Below are 24,188 nucleotides of genomic sequence, written 5' to 3'. Positions count from 1 at the left end.
CTGAAATACAAATGTGCAAAATAATCATACTTCAGTTCTCAAACCAAAAAAATATTTTAACAAATTGACTAGATGCATTTGTTTCAACTTAAAGGTAGGGTATGGGATTTGCAAAACGGCCGGCAGATTTTGAAAATACACAACTCAAATGGTCCTACCTTCTTTCCTCCAACGCTGGCCCTGACTCCACCCATTCGAAGAACATGGACGCGCAATCATGCCCGAGCGAAAACTTAGATGCGTGAGAGCGAGAGCGAGCCAGGCTAGCGTAGGTTGGAGTTTTTGCCTGACGCATGCGCACGAAGGGGTCACGCGTGCGAGGAGGATGGGGGGAGGGGGGTATGGTACGACCGTTTGATTGACGAACTTACTGTCCAATGATTCTAGGTGGTCTTGGAAATGATTGGCTGGAGTTTTTCGAGTCCTGCCCGTTCCACAGATGATTAAATTGCTTAATTTTCATTTCAGTGCTTCTAACTCAGTGGCTGTAAGTGGGTTAGGAATAGGATTTCAAGTGATTTTGAAAAAATGGACAAAAAAGAGAATCACATACCCCACCTTTAAGCAAAATTAACTATTCCATCATCATTATGCCAAATGTTTGTCAGTGTGAAAGGCTCTTCAGTCTATTTGGGTTATCATGACATCAAAATGGACCGTTCTTATTTTTTTATGGAATATTGTAGTATTTATTAATTAACGATTTAACCGTGCACATCACATGTTCCTGGTAATCTTGAATCAGAATATCTTCCCCACCCTTTGTAACAGCCTCTTCTCTTCTCTTCTCTTCTCTTCTCTGATGATGAGGGCGGGGCAACCTGTCAATCACATGAGATCCACCAATAGCAAACCACAACCATCCAATTCCCCACAGACAAAATCAAGCCCCGCCCTACATTTGTTCTTGTTTGAGAAGCCGTTTAATTCGGATATGCGTAACAATAGGGAAGAAAAGACTATCACAAAAAATATAAAGCACAGATCACACTGATTGGTCCCTAACTCATTCTGCTTAATGAGCAAACGCGATGCGATTCCAGCGACAAGCAATTTGCCTGTCCACACAAGAAGCGACGCGACTAAGAGATGCGTCAAAATCAATCAAAACCCACAGCCAATCAGAACAGTGTGTGGGCGGAGTCAGCCAATCAGAACAGTGTGTGGGCAGAGTCAGCCAATCAGAACAGCGTGTGGGCGGAGTCTCGCGGCGAGTGTACGGCACTAGAGAGTAATCTTGACGGCACTCGCAAGAAAATGGATAAGCACATAATCAAATTCACAAATATTACACCATTAAAACATTATTACAAACACATACTGAGTTACTAAAGCAATCTTTGTCAAAGAATACACTTGTTTGTTCACAGTTTGAACATTCTTGTTTCCATTTGTTTAATTTCAAGATCTGAGGTGAATTATCCATTGTTGCTTTTACAGCTTCAAAGCTGGAGCACTAAATGATATTCAAAGTCACATTACACGCTTTTAACATTAAATAAAGCACATAAACAGTGCCTGAGATTATCATCGCCACACTTTGTGTTTGTTGTTCCAGCGCGACGTCAGAAAAATAGAAACCGTTTCTAAAATAGAATCGTCGCGTGTCGCCGTCGCGGCTGGTTAGGACAAACACTCTGATTAACATGGACAATATCCTTTTATCGTGTGTTGTTAGGACATGGTGTGAGGCTTTGTCTACACTAGGGTTGGGTATTGTTTGAATTTTAACGATTCCTAATCAATTGAAAAGATACCTTTTATATCTTTATATATATATATATATGTATGTCACGTTGTTAATGGGGAAGCTGTAGCTGTGATGATCTTCTGTGTCTCGACTCTACAGGGTGATCAATGCAGGTAAAAGTGCCCTGAACGAGGACCAGGCGTGTTGTGAGGTGGTGGAGCTCCGGAAGAGACCCGCTGACCCGTCCAGCCCCAGTTACACTCCCACCCGGAGACGCTCCTCTCTGCCCAGCGCTGACATACTGGAGACCATCGACAGCATGGTGAGGTTCACATCTATACTGGGAGAAGGGCTTCCCACAGATAATGAGAGATGGTCCATAACACACTCAGGTTTTAAAGTTGTGCTATTTTAATTAAAGGCTCCTAGTTTATTTTGGGATCTCCTACAACAGGTTTACATGCAATCAAGGTAAAAAAAAACACTTCTTCACTTCTTTCTCACTGTGTCTAAACAATTCGATAAAGGATTCGGTCTCTCTAAACCCCGCATTCCTGAGAGCCTGCTCTGATTGGTCAGATGGCCCAGTCTGTTGTGATTGGTCTACTCTGATTGGTCAGATGGCCCAGTCTGTTGTGATTGGTCTACTCTGCTCTGATTGGTCAGATTACCCAGTCTGTTGTGATTGGTCTACCCTGCTCTGATTGGTCAGATGGCCCAGTCTGTTGTGATTGGTCTACTCTACTCTGATTGGTCAGATTACCCAGTCTGTTGTGATTGGTCTACTCTGCTCTGATTGGTCAGATTACCCAGTCTGTTGTGATTGGTCTACTCTACTCTGATTGGTCAGATTACCCAGTCTGTTGTGATTGGTCTACTCTACTCTGATTGGTCAGATTACCCAGTCTGTTGTGATTGGTCTACTCTACTCTGATTGGTCAGATGGCCCAGTCTGTTGTGATTGGTCTACTCTGCTCTGATTGGTCAGATAGCAGACAATACAGAATCACTTCTTTTTTTGAGAGACAATAACTAGACCTTTTCCTTCTACATTCACAAACATCTATATTACACACTACATGAAAGGTAAGTGAGTTTTGGTTCCTCGCCACTGTCGCCTTTTTTGCCTTGGTCACCATTGGCTTTTGCTTAGTTGGGGACATTTAATTTAATATTCAACAATATTATTGATCTGCCTGCATTGACACCATTATATGAGAACTGAACTGAGGCGATGAACATCACTGTTTTCTCCAGAGCGGCTAGATATATATAAATATAAATGAACTAAATTAATAACTTTTTTACAACAGAAATGAACCATCACTGAACTTCATTAAGCTGTGACTGTGTCTTTACTTCTGGAAACAAACTGTGTTGCATTATTTTCCAGTTATCTCTGTAAAGCTGCTTTGAAAAATCTGTGGTGTAAAAAGTGCTATATAAATAAAGGTGACTTGGCTTGATTTTTGTTCATAAATCTTTTTTTTTTTTGTAAAAAAAAAAATTGTTGTAAAAAGGTTTTTAATTTAGTTCATTTATATATATAGCCGCTCTGGAGAAAACCGTAATAGGACCAGAGTACGAACAACACACTGTATGAAATGAACCCTAATGTGGATAAAAGTTGCATCTCTTCTGTCAACAGTCGCTGAGATCAGATTATAATGAGACCCTGGATCACAAAACCAGTCACATGTCACACGGGTTTATGTGTGGCAATAGCCAACTATACATTGTCAAAATTATAAATTTTTCTTTTATTCCAAAAATCATTAGGATATTAAGTAAAGATCATGTTCCATGAAGATATTTTGTAAATTTTCTACCGTAAATATATAAAACATTTATTTTTGTGAGTGAATGCAGCACAATTGCAAACATAAATGGAGAACTTTAAAGGAGATTTTCTCAATGTTTCGATTTTTTTGCACCCTCAGATTTTCTAATAGTTGTATCTCGGCCAAATATTGTTCTATCATAACAAACCATACGTCAATTGAAAACTTATTTATCCAGCTTTCAGATGATGTATAAATCTCAATTTAAAAAAATTGACCCATGTGACTGGTTTTGTGGTCCAGGGTCACATTTATAGACCTTATGTAGCTCCGCCCCTTTTCAGCGTTGAATAACAATGCTGAATAATCACAGAATGATTAGATGTTTTGTTTCTGCAGGAGGTGAAGGAGCTGGACTTCCACTACTGGGGTCTGTTTGATGGTCACGGTGGTCCTGGAGCTGCTGTTTTCGCTGCCAAGTTCCTCCACCTGCACATCGAGGAGCAGCTCCAGGAGATCCTGGAGATCCTGCAGAACCCGTCGCTCCAGCCGCCGACGTGTCTAGGCGAGGAGAACCCCGTACACCACCTCCCCCAGCTCCACCTGTCTGCCGGAGGCTCCCAGCGAGGCCTGTCCCGGGCCGCCTCGCTCAGGGGGGCCGCGGGGGCCCCGGGGTCCCCAAACACAACGGCCCCGCGCTTCTTCATGGAGAAGAAGATCAAACAGGAGAGTCTGGTGGTGGGAGCCATTGAAAACGCCTTCAAGGAAATGGTGAGTGTTTTTTTGGATCAGGAATCTGGATCTCACTCGGCCACTAGATGGCAGGCTGAGATCTTATATGATGCATTCATGTAAATGAGCTGAACTCAAGGAATCCTGAGGAAAATGATCATGGTTTCCAGAATAATCTGAAGCAAACCATTTTCAACAGATAATTATCATGTTTCTTGAGCATCAAATCCTCATATTAGAGTGATTTCTGAAGGGTCATGTGACTCTGAAGACTGGAGTAATGATGCTGAAAATTCAGCTTTGATCACAGGAATAAATTTCACTTCACTATATATTCAAATAGAAAACAGATATTTTAAATTGTAATGGCATTTCAGTGTTTTTACTGTATTTTTAATTAAATTCAGCATTGTTGAACAGAAGAGACTTCATTCAAAAATATTAAAAACTCTTAGTCTTAGTGAATGTTTAAATGAAATGAAATGTAAAATAAATGTTTAAAAAGCTTTTGCATGTTTTAATGAAGGGTTGAGAATCAAATCATCATATTAGAGTGATTTCTGAAGGATCATGTGACACTGAAGACTGGAGTAATGATGCTGAACATTCAGCTTTGATCACAGGAATAAATTATATTTTAACATATATTCACAGATATTTTACATTGTAAAGTTTTGCACTGATTTGAAATATCTTTGGGTTGAGTTGTCCGTGTGTGTGTGTGTGTGTGTGTGTGTGATCTCAGGACGCTCACATCGCTCGAGAGAGGTTGGTTTACTGTATCTCTGGAGGATGTACTGCGCTGGTCGTGATGTATTTACTGGGAAAACTGTACGTGGCCAACGCTGGCGACAGCAGGTGAGGCTGAACATTACCAAACCACAGCACCGTTTCATAAAGCATAATTCATATATTCTTCTTTAAGAGAGCTTATGTCTAGACTGAAGATATAGTAATGACTATATGACTATAATAATAATAATTTCAATAATACACACACTATCGTTCAAAAGTTTGGGGTCAGTAAGATTTGTAATTAATACTTATTCAGCAAAAACGCATTAAATTGATCAAAATTGACATTAATAATGTAACAAAAGATTCAGTTTCAAATAAATGCTGTTCTTTTGAATTTTCTATTCATCAAAGAATCCTGAAAATAAAATATATCATGGTTTCCACAAAAATATGAACTGTTTTCAACATTTATAATAATCATAAATGTTTCTTGAGCATCTAATCCTCATATTAGAGTGATTTCTGAAGGATCATGTGACACTGAAGACTGGAGTAATGATGCTGAAAATACAGCTTTGATCACAGGAATAAATTACATTTGAACATATATTATAAATTGTAATAATATTTCACTGTATTTTTAATTAAATGAACTCAGCCTTGATGAGCAGAAGAGACTTCTTTCAAAAATATTAAAAACTCTTAGTGTACGATTAAATGGAATGGAAAGGAAAATAAATGTAGATTTTATTTTGCTTTGTTTTTAGCAGCATTGTCATTTTCTGTTCTGTTTTCTTTACTCTTTTCTTCTCTGGAAGATTCCACACAATCCATTTATTCAGTTTTGTGAAAATATATCAATTCTATTCTGTTATATGATGTTCTGTTAATCAGAGTAGAACAGAGCAGAATAGAACTGATAGACTTTAATTCTATTCTGTTATATGATGTTCTGTTAAACAGAGTAGAGTAGAACAGAGCAGAATAGAACTGATAGACTTTAATTCTATTGTTATATGATGTTCTGTTAAACAGAGTAGAGTAGAACAGAGCAGAATAGAACTGAACGATTGTAATTCTATTCTGTTATATGATGTTCTGTTAATCAGAGTAGAGTAGAACAGAGCAGAATAGAACTGATAGACTTTAATTCTATTCTGTTATATGATGTTCTGTTAATCAGAGTAGAGTAGAACAGAGCAGAATAGAACTGAACGATTTTAATTCTATTCTGTTATATGATGTTCTGTTAATCAGAGTAGAGTAGAACAGAGCAGAATAGAACTGATAGACTTTAATTCTATTGTTATATGATGTTCTGTTAATCAGAGTAGAGTAGAACAGAGCAGAATAGAACTGAACGATTGTAATTCTATTCTGTTATATGATGTTCTGTTAATCAGAGTAGAGTAGAACAGAGCAGAATAGAACTGATAGACTTTAATTCTATTCTGTTATATGATGTTCTGTTAATCAGAGTAGAGTAGAACAGAGCAGAATAGAACTGATAGACTTTAATTCTATTGTTATATGATGTTCTGTTAATCAGAGTAGAGTAGAACAGAGCAGAATAGAACTGAACGATTGTAATTCTATTCTGTTATATGATGTTCTGTTAATCAGAGTAGAGTAGAACAGAGCAGAATAGAACTGATAGACTTTAATTCTATTCTGTTATATGATGTTCTGTTAATCAGAGTAGAGTAGAACAGAGCAGAATAGAACTGAACGATTTTAATTCTATTCTGTTATATGATGTTCTGTTAATCAGAGTAGAGTAGAACAGAGCAGAATAGAACTGATAGACTTTAATTCTATTCTGTTATATGATGTTCTGTTAAACAGTAGAGTAGAACAGAGCAGAATAGAACTGAACGATTGTAATTCTATTCTGTTATATGATGTTCTGTTAATCAGAGTAGAGTAGAACAGAGCAGAATAGAACTGAAAGAATTTAATTCTATTCTGTTATATGATGTTCTGTTAATCAGAGTAGAGTAGAACAGAGCAGAATAGAACTGAAAGAATTTAATTCTATTCTGTTATATGATGTTCTGTTAATCAGAGTAGAGTAGAACAGCAGTGGCGGAGCCAGGATTCTTTCATAGGGGTGGCCAGGCAAGGGCCAGCAACCAGTCTGGGGTGGCATAGAAATATTAATTATTTTATCATAAAAAATTATTTATGCATTGGACCGTTTTAGTGTCTACACAACTGAATAAAGTTAATTTGTACTTAATTGTAATTGAGATAGTGAATTAGGAATCATGGAATACTGAGTGAATTTAATATTTTTGTATTATTACCCACCACCTCATATTAAAATGAATTAAATAGTAATAAAAGGGCACGCACTATAGCTAAAGTTCAACTTGCTCAGTTAGCTTGATTCTGGTTCTCAAAATCTCCAATAGCTTGTTCTATTGTTGCATCTTCATGGATGAGATAACATGCAGATAAATACTGTAGTCCAAAGATTATTCAACCTTCAATGCGTTTTTTATAATCAATGAACTATTCAACCAATTCTGAGTTTGTCAAAAAAAAGTTTAACTTTCTATATTAGTTGTCAAAATAAATAATTGCAACAGTTCTATCATACCGAAATTAAAAAGGAAAACAAAAGTTCTCTTTTGAATCCCCATGTGCAAGAATGTGAACAAGGCGGAAGTCAACAGCACATAATGTAAAATGTTATGTTTTTCATAATGTAATGGTGCCAGAATGTAAAAGTAGTTATTTTATGGATTTAAAAATTATCCATTTTTGTTTGTCCTTTACAAATTAACGCAAAATGATTGCCTATCGTCTAGTACAAATGCACAGTGCTCACATTTATTTAGACATTAAAACATTACATATCAGTTTGTGCCTTATATTGTTATCTCACATAGCAGAATATTTTAATCCAGACCAGGGTTATTATAGTTTTGCATTTTTCATTAGTTTTTATTTTTATTTCGTTTTGACTTTTTGTTTTCAAATTCAGTTTAGTTTTAATTAGTTTTTAAAGTGGGTTTGCTAGTTTAGTTTAGTTTTTATTTTTTTGAAAATGCTTAGTTTTAGTTTAGTTTTTATTAGTTTTAGTGTTAGTTTTTTTTTTGTGTAATTTGTGTTATTTGTCAGGGGCAAGATTCAAAAAGGTCAGAAAAAGTATTGTGTAATAATAACTCAACAAAAACATCATACAATTTTAGAAAAAAATTCACACCCCATTGAAATTCCTTTACCTCTTACCAAATCCACACGCCATACCAAAAATCTATCTATCTTCTATACAGAATTCACACCCTATACAAATACCACAGCTGTACAATTTCCACACCCTATACTAAATTTACCCTATACAGTCAATAGCCTACTCATCTGGATTGAAGCAGCAAACATTCAGTGTAAAAGTAAAAAAATGACATAACATTATTTAATATTTGAATCACAGCTTACAGTACCAGTCAAAAGTTTGGAAACACTACTATTTTTAATGCTTTTGCAATAAGTCTCTTATGCTCATCAAGCCTGCAGTTAAAAAAAAAAAAAAAAAAAAAAAAAAAAACAGTAATATTATGAAATATTATTACAATTTAAAATAATGGTTCTCTTTTTTAATGTACTTTAAAATGTAATTTATTTTTGTGATGCAAAGCTGAATTTTCATCAGCAAGTACTCCAGTCTTTGGTGTCTTATGATCCTTCAGAAATCATTCTAATATGATAATTTGATACTCAGTTATTATCAATGATGGAAACAGTTGTGCTGTTTAATATATTTTTTTGGAATACTTTTTTCAGGATTCATTGATGAGTAAAACGTTAACAGCATTTATTCATAAAAACAGCATTTATTCAAAATAAAAACATTTCTAACAATATAAATCGTTACCATCACCTTTTATCAATTTAACGCATTCTTGTTGAATTAAAGTACTAATTTCTTTAAAAAAAAATAGTTATTGTTCCAAACTTTTGAACGGTAGTGTATATTGTTACAAAAGATTTCTATTCTAAATAAATACAGTTCTTTTTAACTTTTTATTCGTCAAATAATCCTGAAAAAAGTATCTCAGGTTATAAAAAAATATTAAGCAGCACAACTGTTTCCAACATTGATCATAAATCAGCATATTAGAATGATTTCTGAAGGATCATAAGACACCAAAGACTGGAGTACTTGCTGATGAAAATTCAGCTTTGCATCACAAAAATAAATTACATTTTAAAGTATATTAAAAAAGAGAACCATTATTTTAAATTGTAATAATATTTCATAATATTACTGTTTTTTTTGTTTGTTTTTTGTTTTTAACTGCAGGCTTGATGAGCATAAGAGACTTCTTTCAAAAGCATTAAAAATAGTAATGTTTCCAAACTTTTGACTGGTACTGTATATAGTGTTTTGACATCGACAACCACAACCAAAAAGTGCATTTTACCTCAAACTTGCGACTAGTTAACTTTCTAAAGAAGGCGCAATTGCTTCTCGGGTCGACATTAACACACTGACAAAATTATATTCAGAATTTAAAATATATTTATACCACTTTTTAATGTGTGATTGTGTAAAGGTGTTCACAAGACACGAGATTCCAACCTTTCGCGAACTTGCTTTCAACGTCGAACGAACACTCGTTCTCATGGAGACACGGTGTGCACGGAGGGGAGGGGCTGTGTGTGTGTGTGTGTGTGCGCGCGCGCATGTGAGAGACGCATGAGTGACAGAGAGACGGAGGGAGAGCAGGGAAAGGAAATGCAGCTGAACGAATATGCTGCGTGTTTTAAATAGCGTTAAAAAAATGAAAGACCTTGACAAAGACGAAAACTAAGGACATTTACTCTATAATTTAATTTTATTTTAGTTAGTTTTGCCAAACACACATTACAGTTTTAGTTAGTTATCGTTTTTTTGTAATACCTCGTTTTTATTTTTATTTCAGTTAACGACAATGTTTTTTCCCACCTAGTTTTCGTTTTTACGTTCGTTTTCGTTAACGATTATAACCTTGATCCAGACACATGTGACGCATATAACAAATACATGCATGCAGTTTTGACAGCTTTAATCGCCTTTTTGATTCTTACATGAGTTAATTGACGACAGAACTACGGCTACAGCACGCCGCATTTGCGCGTGATGTGCGTACCGCAAGCACAGTACAACTGCTGTCAGCCGTATGACAGAAAAGTTAGTTTTGCTGACATTTGACCTGACAACATCTCATCTTCCCGAAGATAGCCAACTGAATAAGGACAACGCCCTTTTCTCAGCATCTGACAGAAGTGTCACAAGCTTTCACACACATCTTCTAAAATAAAAGTAGCATCAGAAAAAAAGAGAATTACATTTGTTGTTGACTGCACTCTATTCGACTTCCTCAAAACGGTCTTGCAACCCACCAGTTGAGAAAGATTAACTCTATATTTACTATGTGCATATCACTGTCTGATGTTCTGCTGAAGCTCATTCGGCACTTGCTCATTTCCGCACTCGTTTGGCTTGCGCCTGGCGCTGAGGTGAAGTTGGAGTGTGCATCTGAAAAGTCTCATGTTTTTTGTGGTCTTAAAGAGACGGTTCAGCGTTTTAAGAAACGCAATTTTTGTCAATAAAAAAAGAGACAGAAACAGCAGTTGTGAGAGGGGTGGCCAAAGGGGTGGCCAAGCTTAGACCAAGGGTGACCACGGCCACCCCTGGCCACCCCCTAGCTCCGCCAGTGTAGAACAGAGCAGAATAGAACTGAAAGATTTTAATTCTATTCTGTTATATGATGTTCTGTTAATCAGAGTAGAGTAGAACAGAGCAGAATAGAACTGATAGACTTTAATTCTATTATGTTATATGATGTTCTGTTAATCAGAGTAGAGTAGAACAGAGCAGAATAGAACTGATAGACTTTAATTCTATTCTGTTATATGATGTTCTGTTAAACAGAGAAGAGTAGAACAGAGCAGAATAGAACTGACCGATTTTAATTCTATTCTGTTATATGATGTTCTGTTAAACAGAGTAGAGTAGAACAGAGCAGAATAGAACTGACCGATTTTAATTCTATTCTGTTATATGATGTTCTGTTAATCAGAGTAGAGTAGAACAGAGCAGAATAGAACTGATAGACTTTAATTCTATTCTGTTATATGATGTTCTGTTAAACAGAGTAGAGTAGAACAGAGCAGAATAGAACTGAAAGATTTTAATTCTATTCTGTTATATGATGTTCTGTTAATCAGAGTAGAGTAGAACAGAGCAGAATAGAACTGATAGACTTTAATTCTATTCTGTTATATGATATTCTGTTAAACAGAGTAGAGTAGAACAGAGCAGAATAGAACTGAAAGATTTTAATTCTATTCTGTTATATGATGTTCTGTTAATCAGAGTAGAGTAGAACAGAGCAGAATAGAACTGAAAGACTTTAATTCTATTCTGTTCTGAGGTAAGCGTGATTTTGTTGTGTGTTTCAGGGCTCTGATCATCCGGTCGGGAGAGATCATTCCCATGTCCAGCTCCTTCACTCCAGAATCGGAGCGCCAGAGACTTCAGTTCCTGGTGAGAGAAATCTGGGAATTCTGATCCGGTTTATTCAGTAATCCAAACGTTTATTCCTCAGATGTGTCATGTTCAGAATGTCCTTGGGAAATGTTGTTTTCTGCACTCTGATGTTTGTTTGGATTCTATCAAGGACGAGATCCCTGATTATGAAGCATGTTTGTGGTTTCCCGCGGGAAAAACTCCACTGTTTTTCATTTTTGTCCCGTTCTCTCCCAGGCTCACCTGCAGCCGTCACTGCTGGGAAACGACTTCACCAACCTGGAGTTTCCCAGAAGGGTCACGAAAAAAGAGGTTGGGAAGAGAATGCTGTACCGAGACTTCACGATGAACGGATGGTGAGCTTGACTATCGGGAACAGTTAATATTATTCTGCTCAAGAACCGCACACTTATAAAGAAGAGCGTCCGACTGACATGCAAAACGACCAATCAGAGTTCATCCTGATTCCATGCCTTTATCATATCACAATAATAGACCAGAAAATAATGAATAAAAAATAAGCAAATAAATATATGTATCTATTTGAAGGGATAGTTCACCTAAACATTATATTAATGTCATTCCAAACCCAAATGACTTTGAATATTTTGAATAATGTTTTTCATGAAATTTCTATCAATGGAGAATGAATCCTTCTAGCATCAAATAGGATTCAAAAACATAATAAAGGCACCATAACCGATATCAATATGACTCTTGCACAATATTCCAAGTCTGCTTCATTGATTCTGTTATTTTTCTGTTTATTACTGGGAACAAACTGTCCTATATACTGTATGATATAGATTACTGTTTTTTTTTAAAATATGTAAAGTCTCTTCTGCTCACCAAGGCTGCGTTTATTTGATCAAAAATACAGTAAAAATGGTGCAATATTATTACAATTCAAAACAGCTGTTTTCTATGTGATTATATTTTAAACTGTAATTTATTCCTGTGATCAAAGCTGAATTTTCAGCATCATTACTCCAGTCTTCAGTGTCACACATGATCCTTCAGAAATCACTCTAATATGATGATTTGATTCTCAACCCTTCATTAAAACATGCGAAAGCTTTTTAAAATCAATGCAAAGCAAAAAAAAAGCTTTAAAAAAAAAAGCTCAAATTTAAACATTCACTAAGACTAAGAGTTTTTAATATTTTTGAATGAAGTCTCTTCTGTTCAACAATGCTGTATTTATTTAATTAAAAACACAGTAAAAAGACTGAAATGTTATTACAATTTAAAATATCTGTTTTCTATGTGAATATACAGTAAAATGTAATTTATTTCTGTGATCAAAGCTGAATTTTCAGCATCATTACTCCAGTCTTCAGTGTCACATGATCCTTCAGAAATCACTCTAATATGATGATTTGATGCTCAAGAAACATTTATGATTATTATCAATGTTATGATTATAATGTCTTTCAAACAAAACAAAAAATCGTCCTGAGCCCAAGCGTTTAAACAGTAGCCTAGTGTACACGCGGCTGCTCAACACTGACTCTGATGATTTAATAACTCTCTGCTTTGGCGTCAGTATTCACTGTCTGTGTCTGCAACTCTCCTGAGTTCCCTCTCTCTTCTGTTGCTCTGTTCAGGGCGTACAAAACAGTTCAGGAGGAAGATCTGAAGTTTCCACTCATATACGGAGAAGGAAAAAAGGTAAGATGGCAGTTAGACGTATTCCTGCTTCACAAAGGTCATACAGGGGTCATCTCAGAGTTAAGTGTGTCTTTAAAGGACAAATTCGGTATTTTACACTTAAAGCCCTGTTTACAGATCGTTTCTGATGAAATAGAACGGTTAAGATTAAAATTTGGACACATGCTGCTGTCCCGAGAATTTTAGGTTTATTTCGCTTTCCCCCCCCCACCTCCACAATGGCAGCCTATGTGCACTGGAACAATCCTTCATAAAACGCATTAAACTTTCGTTTACAAAGAGTGGTCAGGGGTATTCACTGATATGCTCACACAAAAATCGCTGCAAAAGATGCTTTCCAACAGGTGTTTTACCATTCGTTGTAAAACTGGATCTATTTTTCCAAACGTCTCACACCCGTAGATTCTTCCGTTGAGAGCTTGAATAATAGACACTCCAGCCCAGTTGGTGGCGATAATGCACCTTTGCCAATTGCAAGCAAACCACTGGCATTTAATTGAATACACAGAAGAAGCAGAAGAAGAAGCGGCGGAGTAATACCGTACCGCACACAGCACATCCAATACAAGTCAATGGAGTTGGACAAAAACTACGATAAAACCTGTTGGAAAGCATCTTTTGCAGCGATTTTTGTGTGAGCATATCAGTGAACACCCCTGACCACTCTTTGTAATCGAAAGTTTAATGCGTTTTATGAAGGATTGCTCCAGTGCACATAGGCTGCCATTGTGGAGGTGGGGGGGAAGCGAAATAAACCTAAAATTCTCGGGACAGCAGCATGTGTCCAAATTTTAATCTCAACCGTTCTATTTCATCAGAAACGATCTGTAAACAGGGCTTTAAGTGTAAAATACCGAACTTGTCCTTTAAACGATTGCCTGTGTCTCTCGCTTTTCTACACTCTTAGAAAAAAGGTTCTATAAAGAACTCTAGGGTTCTCGACTCAATTATAAGAACACTTTATGCCAGAAAGGTTCTGTACAAGGAGAAACATCTTAAATGATTGCATAATACTTTCATGTTTTAGGGCATATTTCATTTTTCTCTAGTGATAAAATATGTTTATGAGCTGTTTAATTCATACATTTTGAAAATGAATTAAAACAATTAATTAGTTAGTCTAACACAAATTCATAGCAATCTACACACACAGGATGATTTTCAAATTCAACATCCAGCGGATACGTTTAGAAAGGTACAAAAATATTTTGAATTGTGTTTTGCATTTGTACACATACATTTGTTTGAGCTATTTGCAAATGCCATTTTGTGAAAATGAATTAGGTTGAGTTGCTTGCAAATATATAAATGAGTTTTTTCTGAATGTGAATTGGTTTACACATTAGAGATTAGAGATTAATTTCAGTTCTGTCTCTTTAAGAAAGATTTAAAAGGTGAACTCAATGACCTTACAAGGATCTTTCTAGCTTAATCTTTGGCCATATTTGGAGAATGAATCATATCAGAGAAGTTGAGAAAGAGGAAAAAAAACATCAAGGCCAGCAAAAGAAATCTCCAGTCATCTTCAGACATTCAGACGCAGTCGTGTCGTGAGATTGCACACGTCTGTTGTTCTGATGTCAGCGAGACCGAGCGATTGCTAAAAGAAAGGCTGAGGGAGTGACGGCAGATTTGACAGCTTTCTCTCTTCTGACCAAACGTGATCAATCTCTTGAAGTTATTCCCTCTAGTGGAAATTCATAAAAACACTATCATGGATTTTTTTGGGGGGGAGCTGGAAATGTGAGAAGTGTCCATGTTCATATGTGCTAATATCACTGTTTTAGAAGAAAAGGTTCTATATGGAACCTTCAAGGGAACATTTTATGAATTTAGTTTTAATTAGTTTATTTTGTTTTATTTGAATTCTATCCTATCATAAAGAAAAAATGTAAATAACATGTTAAACATGAAAGTTTTATGTGATCATTTAAAGGGGTCATATAATGCCATTTTTTTTACAAGTTATTATGATTCTTTAGGGTCTAAATTAAAAGTTTGTAATATACTTTAATTAAAAATTCTCATTAGTATTGTAAGAAAACACTCATTTTACCTGGTCAAAAACAGCTCTGTTTTCAGCACGCCGTTTCAGTGCATCTGTCTTTAAATGATAATGAGCTTTGCTCACCCCGCCCCTCTGTTCTGTGCGCACACCGTTTTTAACACAATAACACAATAACCATAACGCGTTGTTCATAATAAACATGGGATTATGAATTATATTGAGAACGTCGTACATAGAAAACATGCCGTAATGTACCCTGAGTGTAAACAGCCGCATTCATCGTGAAGCGTGCAGCAAGCGATTTGCAAAGATTAATATAAATATTAATATAAAGGTTAATAAAACGTCACACTCACTTCTTCTTCTGGAGGTGCAGCAGGAACACGAATAGTTGGTACCGAGCCTTTTTTCAGGAGCAGCTTCTTAGCAAAACCAGCTTTTATACTGACCCTCGTTTGTAAAGCAGTCTGGTGTGTGAAATGATTCGCGCAAACATGAAAGCAATGACGTTGATCATGGGGAATATTCCCTTCGAAAACAAAACTCAGCCACTGCGTCTTCAGCTGTTCGGATTTAGGAACATCAAAATGACTGCTGTGTTCCTTATTACACCCAAGAACAGAACACCACAATCGCTTAGACGCCATTCTGCTCGTAGACAGTGCTCCAGCGTATCAACAATGCGGACTATGATTGACAGCTCGCTCAGGTGTGTTGAAACGCTGCTGTCAATCAACAATCGTGGGAGGGGCGTCTGACCGTGTGACGTCACATGGTCAGACGGCTCGATTTGAGACAGGGGAAAACGTATAAGGAGATTAAAAAAAGACCACTGATGGATTTTTATCATTATGATGGTTGTGTACAGGCACTGCCAACACACATTTCAGTACAATCAACTTGTAAAAGTGCATGTACCATTATATGACCCCTTTAAGACCTTTCTGGCATAAAGTGTTCTTTAGAATTGAGTTCGTTCTAAATGGAATCCCACTGAATCTTTTTCCCAGGAGTTGTTGCTGTCGGGGTGTTAATGTGTTCTGAGATCAGTGTGGTGTGTGTCTCAGCTTCTCGAGGCATCTGTTCTGATCCTCGTCTCTATAGCGTTCGGTTGCCGATATCAAAAACGACTCTGCCACGACACAAGGGAGTCTGAGAAAGCAGCTGGTCGAGGGCATGTGTATTATTAACCAGCAGGGGCATTCTGGGAAAGATCTGCTCGCTGAATTCCCTCTGTATCAAACTAACCATCATGAACACTCTTAAAAATAAGGGTTTTTTCACAGTGATGCCATAGATAGAGGAACCATATTGGTTCCCTAGTGAACATTGTTAAAGTCCCCCTGTGGTCAAAATCAAACTTTTAGTGTTGTTTATGTGTCTATGTGGTGTTTTTAATATGCTTTAAGACAAACCATGTGTAAATTCATAAGTCGACACCATTGCTGAGTATTTTCTCCTTAAAACTGCAGTGAACCAAAGACAGTCTCAAAAACACGCTTTGAAATCGCTGGTGTTTCTGACGTCACAAACTACCTTGTAACCAATCAGATCAACGTGTGATCGTCAACCAGTGGATCTCTGAGCAGAGTGAGTGAGTGGAGGCGGGGCTCATTTGCATATTCATAGAACCACGCATACTAAATGAGGCAAGGGTGTCGAGTTACATTCAAACTATTTTAAGACATGAAGATGAAAAAAACGTTTAAATATGTAATTTTGGTGATCAAAGATGAGTTTTAAGGGATACAATTATTGACTACAGGAACAGCTTGAATGTTGATTATTTTCCTCATATTCTCCATTGTTGCGGCTCCTCTCTTCCCAGTCTGTCAGTAACGCGCAGTTTAGTTCCTGTCTCTATGAAGCCCCTCCTTCTGAAAAGCACACTGTGCTCTGATTGGTCGGCTGGAGCAGTGTGTTGTGATTGGTCGAGCGCTTCGAGTGTGTTTGGGAAATGTCCCGCCCCTTTCCATAACCGCCAGTTTAACACACTACTAACTAACTCAACCAGGCCCCGCCCCTTTATTCTGCATATTAATTATTATAATGAGGAATATTGTGATGTGTTCGTTCCCGGAAGAAACTCAAGACTACAATGAGTTCAGAAACACTGACACTGATATAGAGAAGAACTTTTTCATGCTCAAACAGCAACATTACACACTATTAAGAAAGATTTAAAAATCTTAAGAAACTTTTTCCACTATAAAAAACATATGTTTGCTCATGGATCCAATAAAGAAGCTTTATCTTTAGGAGTGTAGAGACAATCTTTAGTTTAACTAGCAAAATACGGCAGATCAGGGAAGTAAACGGGTTGGAAAGCTGTCTCGTGTTGGCATATATGAAGTGAGTTATGTGTGTGTGTGTGTGTGTGTGTGTCGCTCAGGCTCGTGTTCTGGCCACCATCGGCATCACTCGAGGACTCGGAGATCACGACCTGAAGGTTCATGACTCTGACATCGCTATCAAACCCTTCCTCTTGAGTTCTCCCGAGGTTTGTCATTCACCTCACACACACACACACACACTCCAGATGACTTCATTACTTCACTAAGCAAGACCACGGTATTATTGTTTTTGGCACATCACTGTAATGTCATGTTTGTTAAACAAGGTACCATGTTGTTTGGTCATGATTTTACCATGCTTTTTGGACATGGCACCATGGTGTTATCATGTTTTTACTGGATTCTTTTGTTGTTGTTGTTTTTTTATATAATGCTATAGAGTGTGTGGCAGGGTTATTATCATTAACTAAACATTTTCATGAATTAAAACAAAATAAACATTAACTGCATGCAAAATATATATATAAAAATATTAACTTATTGTCAGCTACATCATTTCTCATTTTCATTTAGTTCAAGTTGAAGTACTAATATAACTTAAAAAAATCAAATAAAATAATAAAACGAAATAAAAACTATATAGACGTTTTTAAAAAGTGTCAAAAACACAACAAAATGACTAAACTGAAAATGAAAAATAATAATAATAGTATATCAATGATACTTACATTTACCATGGTATTAGTATGTTGTTTGCAAAAAGTACCATGGTATTACTGTGTTTTTTTAATCATGGCATTGTTTCTTTGGGAAAGGGTAAAATATCTTAAATATGTACCATGGTAATACCATGCTTTGTTTTTTTTAAACAAGGTACCATGGTATTACTGTGTTTTTGAATATGGTACTATGGTATTACCATGATTTGTGGACATTCACCATGGTATTTACTATTGCTATATTATTTGGAAAAAAGAGCCATTGTATTACTGTTTTATTGTATTACCATGTTGTTTGGGGATATTTACCATGGTATTATGATGTTTTTGGAAAGGGTATGATGATATCACGTTTTGTTGACTGTGTAACATGGTAATACCATGACTTTTTTTTTTAAACAAGGTACCATGTTATTAATTTGCATACGGTATCATGGGATTACCATACTGTGTGGACATTTACCATGGTATTACCATGTTTTTGGATGCGTTTTGCATGGTATTATCATGTTTTTTGGACATTTACTATGGTAAGTAACTTGAAAATGCAGTCTACTGAATATATTAAAGTACTATGGTATTCCCATCTGATGCCGACAGCACAGTACTTCTGCAAGGGTTTCTGGGTCTGTTTGGCTTATTAATGTAAAGCAGCTTCTATACGTGATATAGCCTCAGATATATAGATAATGCTGTCTATCAGAGCCACAGTTGTCCTCTTGTGCTCGTGTTCACTGCTTTAAGAGTGAAGTGTTGGAGTTAAAGCAGTGACACGAGCCTCTCCTCTCCTCAACTCTTCTGAAGCTCTCTTGATCTTTAATTCACACGCTGTGTAAAGTTCATCCACGGTTCGTCCCGCCGTCTGCACTTTCTCTCTCTCGGCTTCTCTTTGATCTGTTTTTCTTATTCCTCCTCCTCCTCCTCGATGCACTTTTCCCCCGTTATATGATTGTGCAACATGTAGACCTCAGTCAACTGTGCTCCGGTTAGATCGAGTCGTTCTTCTCCTGTCTGTGACACACACACTGGGTGAAAGGTCGAGGCTGGGTCACCGAGGACAACCTGACACTCGCATCAAATATGATCTATATCCATCTGTCTATCTTTCTATCTTATATATATAAACCCTATAATAATAAATAATACAATATAACCCTATAATAAATATATTATAATACTTTTTTATAAATTGATAAATTTTATTTTATTTTTAAATATTTTAATTTAATATATATTACAATATTGCATTTTATTCGATTTTGAAATATTAAAAAAAATTATATATATAATTTAATATTTAAATATTGAATAAAATTTATTAATTTATAAAAAGTATTCTAATATATATAAGTATTCTAATCTATTCTATATTCTAAAATATATTTTAAATAAAACAATGATTTTTAAAACAGATTTATTATTTAAATATATTGAATAAATTAATTTACAAGGAAATGTAAATGTAAATTTAAAAAAATATATATACAACATCATATTCATGTATAATAATTTAATTATAACATTAAACATAATGTATCATATAATAAATTTAAGTCAAATGGACTAAATAATAATGTTATAATTTAAACATTGAATAAAATGTATTCATTTAAACTAAATTAAATGTGCATATCTTTAATATATTACATATTTGTAATTATTATTTTAGTATCTATTTCTATCTAATATGTATATATATATATTAATACATATGTGTGTTTAATCATTTGAATCTTATATATATATATATATATAAATTAAATAAACTAATATATAGATAATTAAATTTATTTATTATTCATTTATCCACGTTAAATATAAAATGTTTGACACCTTTTCATTAAAAAATTATAGAATTAGAATTAATAATTATATTTGATCCATTATTATTAATAATATAATTGAAATAAAAGTCTGTTTAAGAAAGCATCTGTGACTGATCAACCTGTGTTGATGTGATGCAGTGAGTGTGATGAAATGGGTCTCAGTCACGATGTGTGTGAGCAACACTCTGTCGAGAGTCTCTGACTGCGTCTAACAGGCTTATGGGATCGGGAGCGTTCGGCCAGCCGGCTTCTAGATGGAAATTCAGCTTTAACCAAAAACACTGACCGTTTGAGTCAGGACAGATGAAGCTACAAGTGTTTCCGGGATTTTACCACTGTTAAAAGCATGAGAAGAGAAAAGACATCAACATTTAAGAAATTATTTTTTACAGACATTATATAAGTACCATATTCATTATTACCAATTTGATTGACAATTTACTTGTGCATGTTTTTCTCTTTTACCTCTAATGTTACCTAATAAATCTTACAGTTACAGTTTGTCAATTTGTTTAGTTAATAATTTTTTATTATTATTTATTTTGTTTGGTTACTACTGATTTTACCCTGTTCTTGCCAAGAAAACACGCTTTCTGATATGAAACAAACAAACAAACAAACAAATCAATAACTAAAATCTAATGCTTACTTAAATTTTTAATTTTGGAAAAAGTAAAAAAAAAAAGAATTTATAAAATAATTTATCACTTATTGGTCACAATTTCTTTGAATATTAGTATAATATTAAAATTTGAATATTAAAACAATCAGATTAATAATAATAATCACACTAAACTCTTCTTCTGTTAAGTTAAATAGCTAATTTGTGGGGTGTTTACAGTTGTCAAGCTACACAATAATATAAAATCACTGATTTGCTAATTATTAGCGCATGAACGTAGGATTCTATTAATGTTTGTGTATTCTAATACATCATTTCTACAGGTGAAGGTCTATAACCTGTCTCAGCATGAGCACGGCGCTGATGATGTCATGGTCCTGGCTACTGATGGACTCTGGGATGTGTTGTCCAATCAGGAAGTGGCAGAGGCGGTATCTGGTTTCCTTGGAAACTGTGACCCTGATGACCAGCACAGGCAGGTTCCTCAGCTTTGGTTGAGTATCAACTATCTCCTCGTGCAAAACATGAAGACACAGTACAGCATGATGGCCTGTGTTCGGTTAACGCAGAAGAGAACGAGGTTTGGCGTTTAACATGAGATGATGAAACTCGCGCTCTACAAAAAATAAAGGTTCCAAAAAGTGATGTCATAGAAGAATTATTTCTATCAGTGAACATTCTAAAAAAGAATGTTCCAACATTTTGTGGGAAATAAAGGCATTAATGGTTCTATAAAGAACCTCCAACATCCAAGGAATTGATCAAAAGGTTTTTTATAGTGAAGAAAGGTTCTTTTTAGAATGTTCACTGAAAGATTCTTTGGGGACCCAAATGGTTTCGTTACTTTTATGTTTTAAAAGTGTGAATGGAAGCATAAATGCTTCAGTGTTGAAGATCTGGACTGGGAACTGGGTTAGAGGTTCAAGCCAAGAACCATCAGTGTTAATAAAGACGCATGAAGGACATTTCCAGATATTGGTTTTCTTCTTCACTCAAAGATTCACTCATCATTCATTCACACCCATGTTGTTCCAAGTCATATGGGTTTGGAAAGACATGAAGTTGTTGTAGTACTTTATTGTTCAGTCTTGAATTGGTCTTTGGTCTCGCCACACAATCACAAAACAATTAACAATACACAATATCCACAATATCAAAGCTTAAAATATTCACATTTCCCACCCCTTATTTAAAAGACTTTATTTGCTTTAATTGCGTTTGGTGCTCTATAACGACGATGAGATGGTAATAATTCAAAAACATGATTCAAGTGGTGTGTTGTGTCAAAGCTTTTCTCCGAACAGCAATTTCATATAATAGATCGACTGACTTTTGCTTGGAATGGATCCTATGATTTTTCCTGCTACTCTCGTAATTCTGTTTAATTTTACTTTATTCACAGATGGGGTAAAACACACTGGGGTGTGTTTCCCGTACAACGCCGTAACTCGCTGCTTCACTATCATAGTGCGATGCATCGTTAAAGAAATCAACTAGCGAGTCACGACTGTTTCCCGAAACCGTACTGTCATAAACTGGTCGTTCAACCACGTTGGTTTATGGCGTCACGCATGTGTTGGAGTAATAACTTATTTTAATGAATCTGTTTGAGATCAAATTAACGCTAGATGTTTCACTATAAATTACAGACATCTGAGGACTAATTCTCATTTTTCTCAGTTATTTTGCTTTATTTCCAGATTCAATCATAGGCTCGTTCTTACACTAGAGCTCGTTCACACATGCTCACTCTTCAAAAACGACACTTTAAATCTCTCGACAAACTAAAAGACGTAAATGACATTTGTATGTATTCTAAATAAAAGACACAGGTTGCACTGAATGTCAGCTTGCTTATTTTGCTCAAGATCAGGATTTATTGAGTCCACATGTCATGCAAACTAGAAACTGCTTCTAACCACAGGTCGAGATCTATCTTTCAGACACACAACTCTGCAATGCTGTTTGTGAATGTTTGTTAGAACGATGGTTTCGGGAAACACAGACTGCTGATAACAACGAAACTTGCGACCATAGTTGGCTAACGATGCTTTCGGGAAACACACCCCAGTTATGTTATACCCTAAAACACTCAATTAAACTAATATAATTGAGTAAATGATGATTGAACGTCGCGTTTGGGTGAACTATCCCTTTAATTTTGAGAGACTGATCTGAAGAGCATCTCCGTTGTTTCTCAGGTACACCATGGCAGCTCAAGACCTGGTGATGAAGGCCAGAGGAGTCTTGAAGGACCGAGGTTGGAGAATCGCCGGAGACCGGCTGGGATCTGGAGATGACATCTCGGTCTTCATAATTCCTCTAATGAACGACAGTAAACAGCCTCAGCCGAGCTGACCAATCAGGAGGCAGGGCGCCAACCGAATGGGACTGAATCCGTCTCTAACACGACGCTCAGATGCTCACACAGCGTCTTGCTGGAGTTTGTGGAACTCGCTCTGCGTTTGAGCTCATTTACAACACGGACATTTGCTTTTAAGACTTGAAAGTCAACATCTACTGACTTTGAAGACCCACGTCAACGTTCCCAACGTCCGCGTGGGATGATGGGATCAGTATATAAGTTATAACTTTGCACAATGACTAAAGGAGTCGTCCGACTCTTTGAAGTTCTCCGTGGACAGATGCGCACCCACCGCAGTTTGTTTATCCGCACTCATCTGGCAGCTAGGCGGAAACAACCGTGTTTTGTTTGTCCTTTCAGGATATTCATTTATCCTTTGAATGTTTAGTTTGCGGTTTTCCTTCTTTGCGTTCCTTGGAAAAAATCAAAGCAATTCTGGCTGTTATTTGTACATCCTGTTTTACAAGGACTGAAAATCATTTTTGTTTCTTGTGCGCTGTATATTTGCAATAGCTAAATAATGCCGACTTGATCTTCCACTCGCCTCAGTAAGGTTTTTAGGATGTGTCAGTGGAGGAGTGTCATGTTCAGCGAGCATTACCGTTGATTTCTGTACGTGAATTAACACCTACCTGCAATCTGTTCGTCAGGGCTCCCGTGTGGAGGTTCGCTGAGGTCTGACTAGCGCTACATCATGTTCACAGTGGCACCTTCCTCTTCTACAGCACAAACCCGCTGTGAGCATTTGGAAAGGCTTTCGTATACACACACACACACACATAATGTGCAAACACACACATATACACACTCCCCAAGAGAGTGGCCATCTGGTCAGCACAACCTGAGTGTGACCAAAACAAGACTAATTTGGCCATAGATTCAGCTGTGTGTGTGTATGTGTGTGTGTACAGCTCTCTAACACTTTAGCGCAGTCGTTTGTGTGGGTGGACGGCACTGCAAGGGCATCACATGCTTACTAAAGGCACATTCTGGGAAGTGCACACACATGCACTGCAACAATGATTCATAAACTGCTTATGTGGCTCCATTAATGCTTATTGAAATGGCCGACGGATTTTTAATAAAAACTCACTTAAGATGTTTCTAAATGTTTCTAAAATAACAGGAATAATTTCATATGTTTACCCAAATGATGTACTCCCTGTGTAAAACAAAAAAATTCCAGACAGTTGTTAAAAGAATAAAGTCGTAAGTTCACACC

At 36.2% G+C, this 24,188-nt stretch overlaps 1 protein-coding gene across 1 annotated transcript in view; it reads left to right on the top strand.

The window, feature by feature from the left end:
* Window positions 1-24,188, top strand: part of ppm1h (protein phosphatase, Mg2+/Mn2+ dependent, 1H) — a 27,558-nt gene extending 3,370 nt beyond the window's left edge. Inside the window, exons 2-10 of the mRNA XM_084095953.1 lie at window positions 1,850-2,012; window positions 3,871-4,242; window positions 4,949-5,061; window positions 11,395-11,479; window positions 11,699-11,817; window positions 13,069-13,132; window positions 17,533-17,640; window positions 20,925-21,076; window positions 22,803-24,188. Of these exons, the coding sequence (XP_083952079.1) occupies window positions 1,850-2,012; window positions 3,871-4,242; window positions 4,949-5,061; window positions 11,395-11,479; window positions 11,699-11,817; window positions 13,069-13,132; window positions 17,533-17,640; window positions 20,925-21,076; window positions 22,803-22,959 (1,333 nt within the window). The 3' untranslated portion in view covers window positions 22,960-24,188. The remainder of the gene's footprint in view (window positions 1-1,849; window positions 2,013-3,870; window positions 4,243-4,948; window positions 5,062-11,394; window positions 11,480-11,698; window positions 11,818-13,068; window positions 13,133-17,532; window positions 17,641-20,924; window positions 21,077-22,802) is intronic.

The sequence above is a fragment of the Abramis brama genome (genome assembly GCF_963993115.1).
Source record: "Abramis brama genome assembly, chromosome: 20".
NCBI lineage: Eukaryota > Metazoa > Chordata > Actinopteri > Cypriniformes > Leuciscidae > Abramis > Abramis brama.
This window is presented reverse-complemented; position numbering and strand designations above follow the sequence as displayed.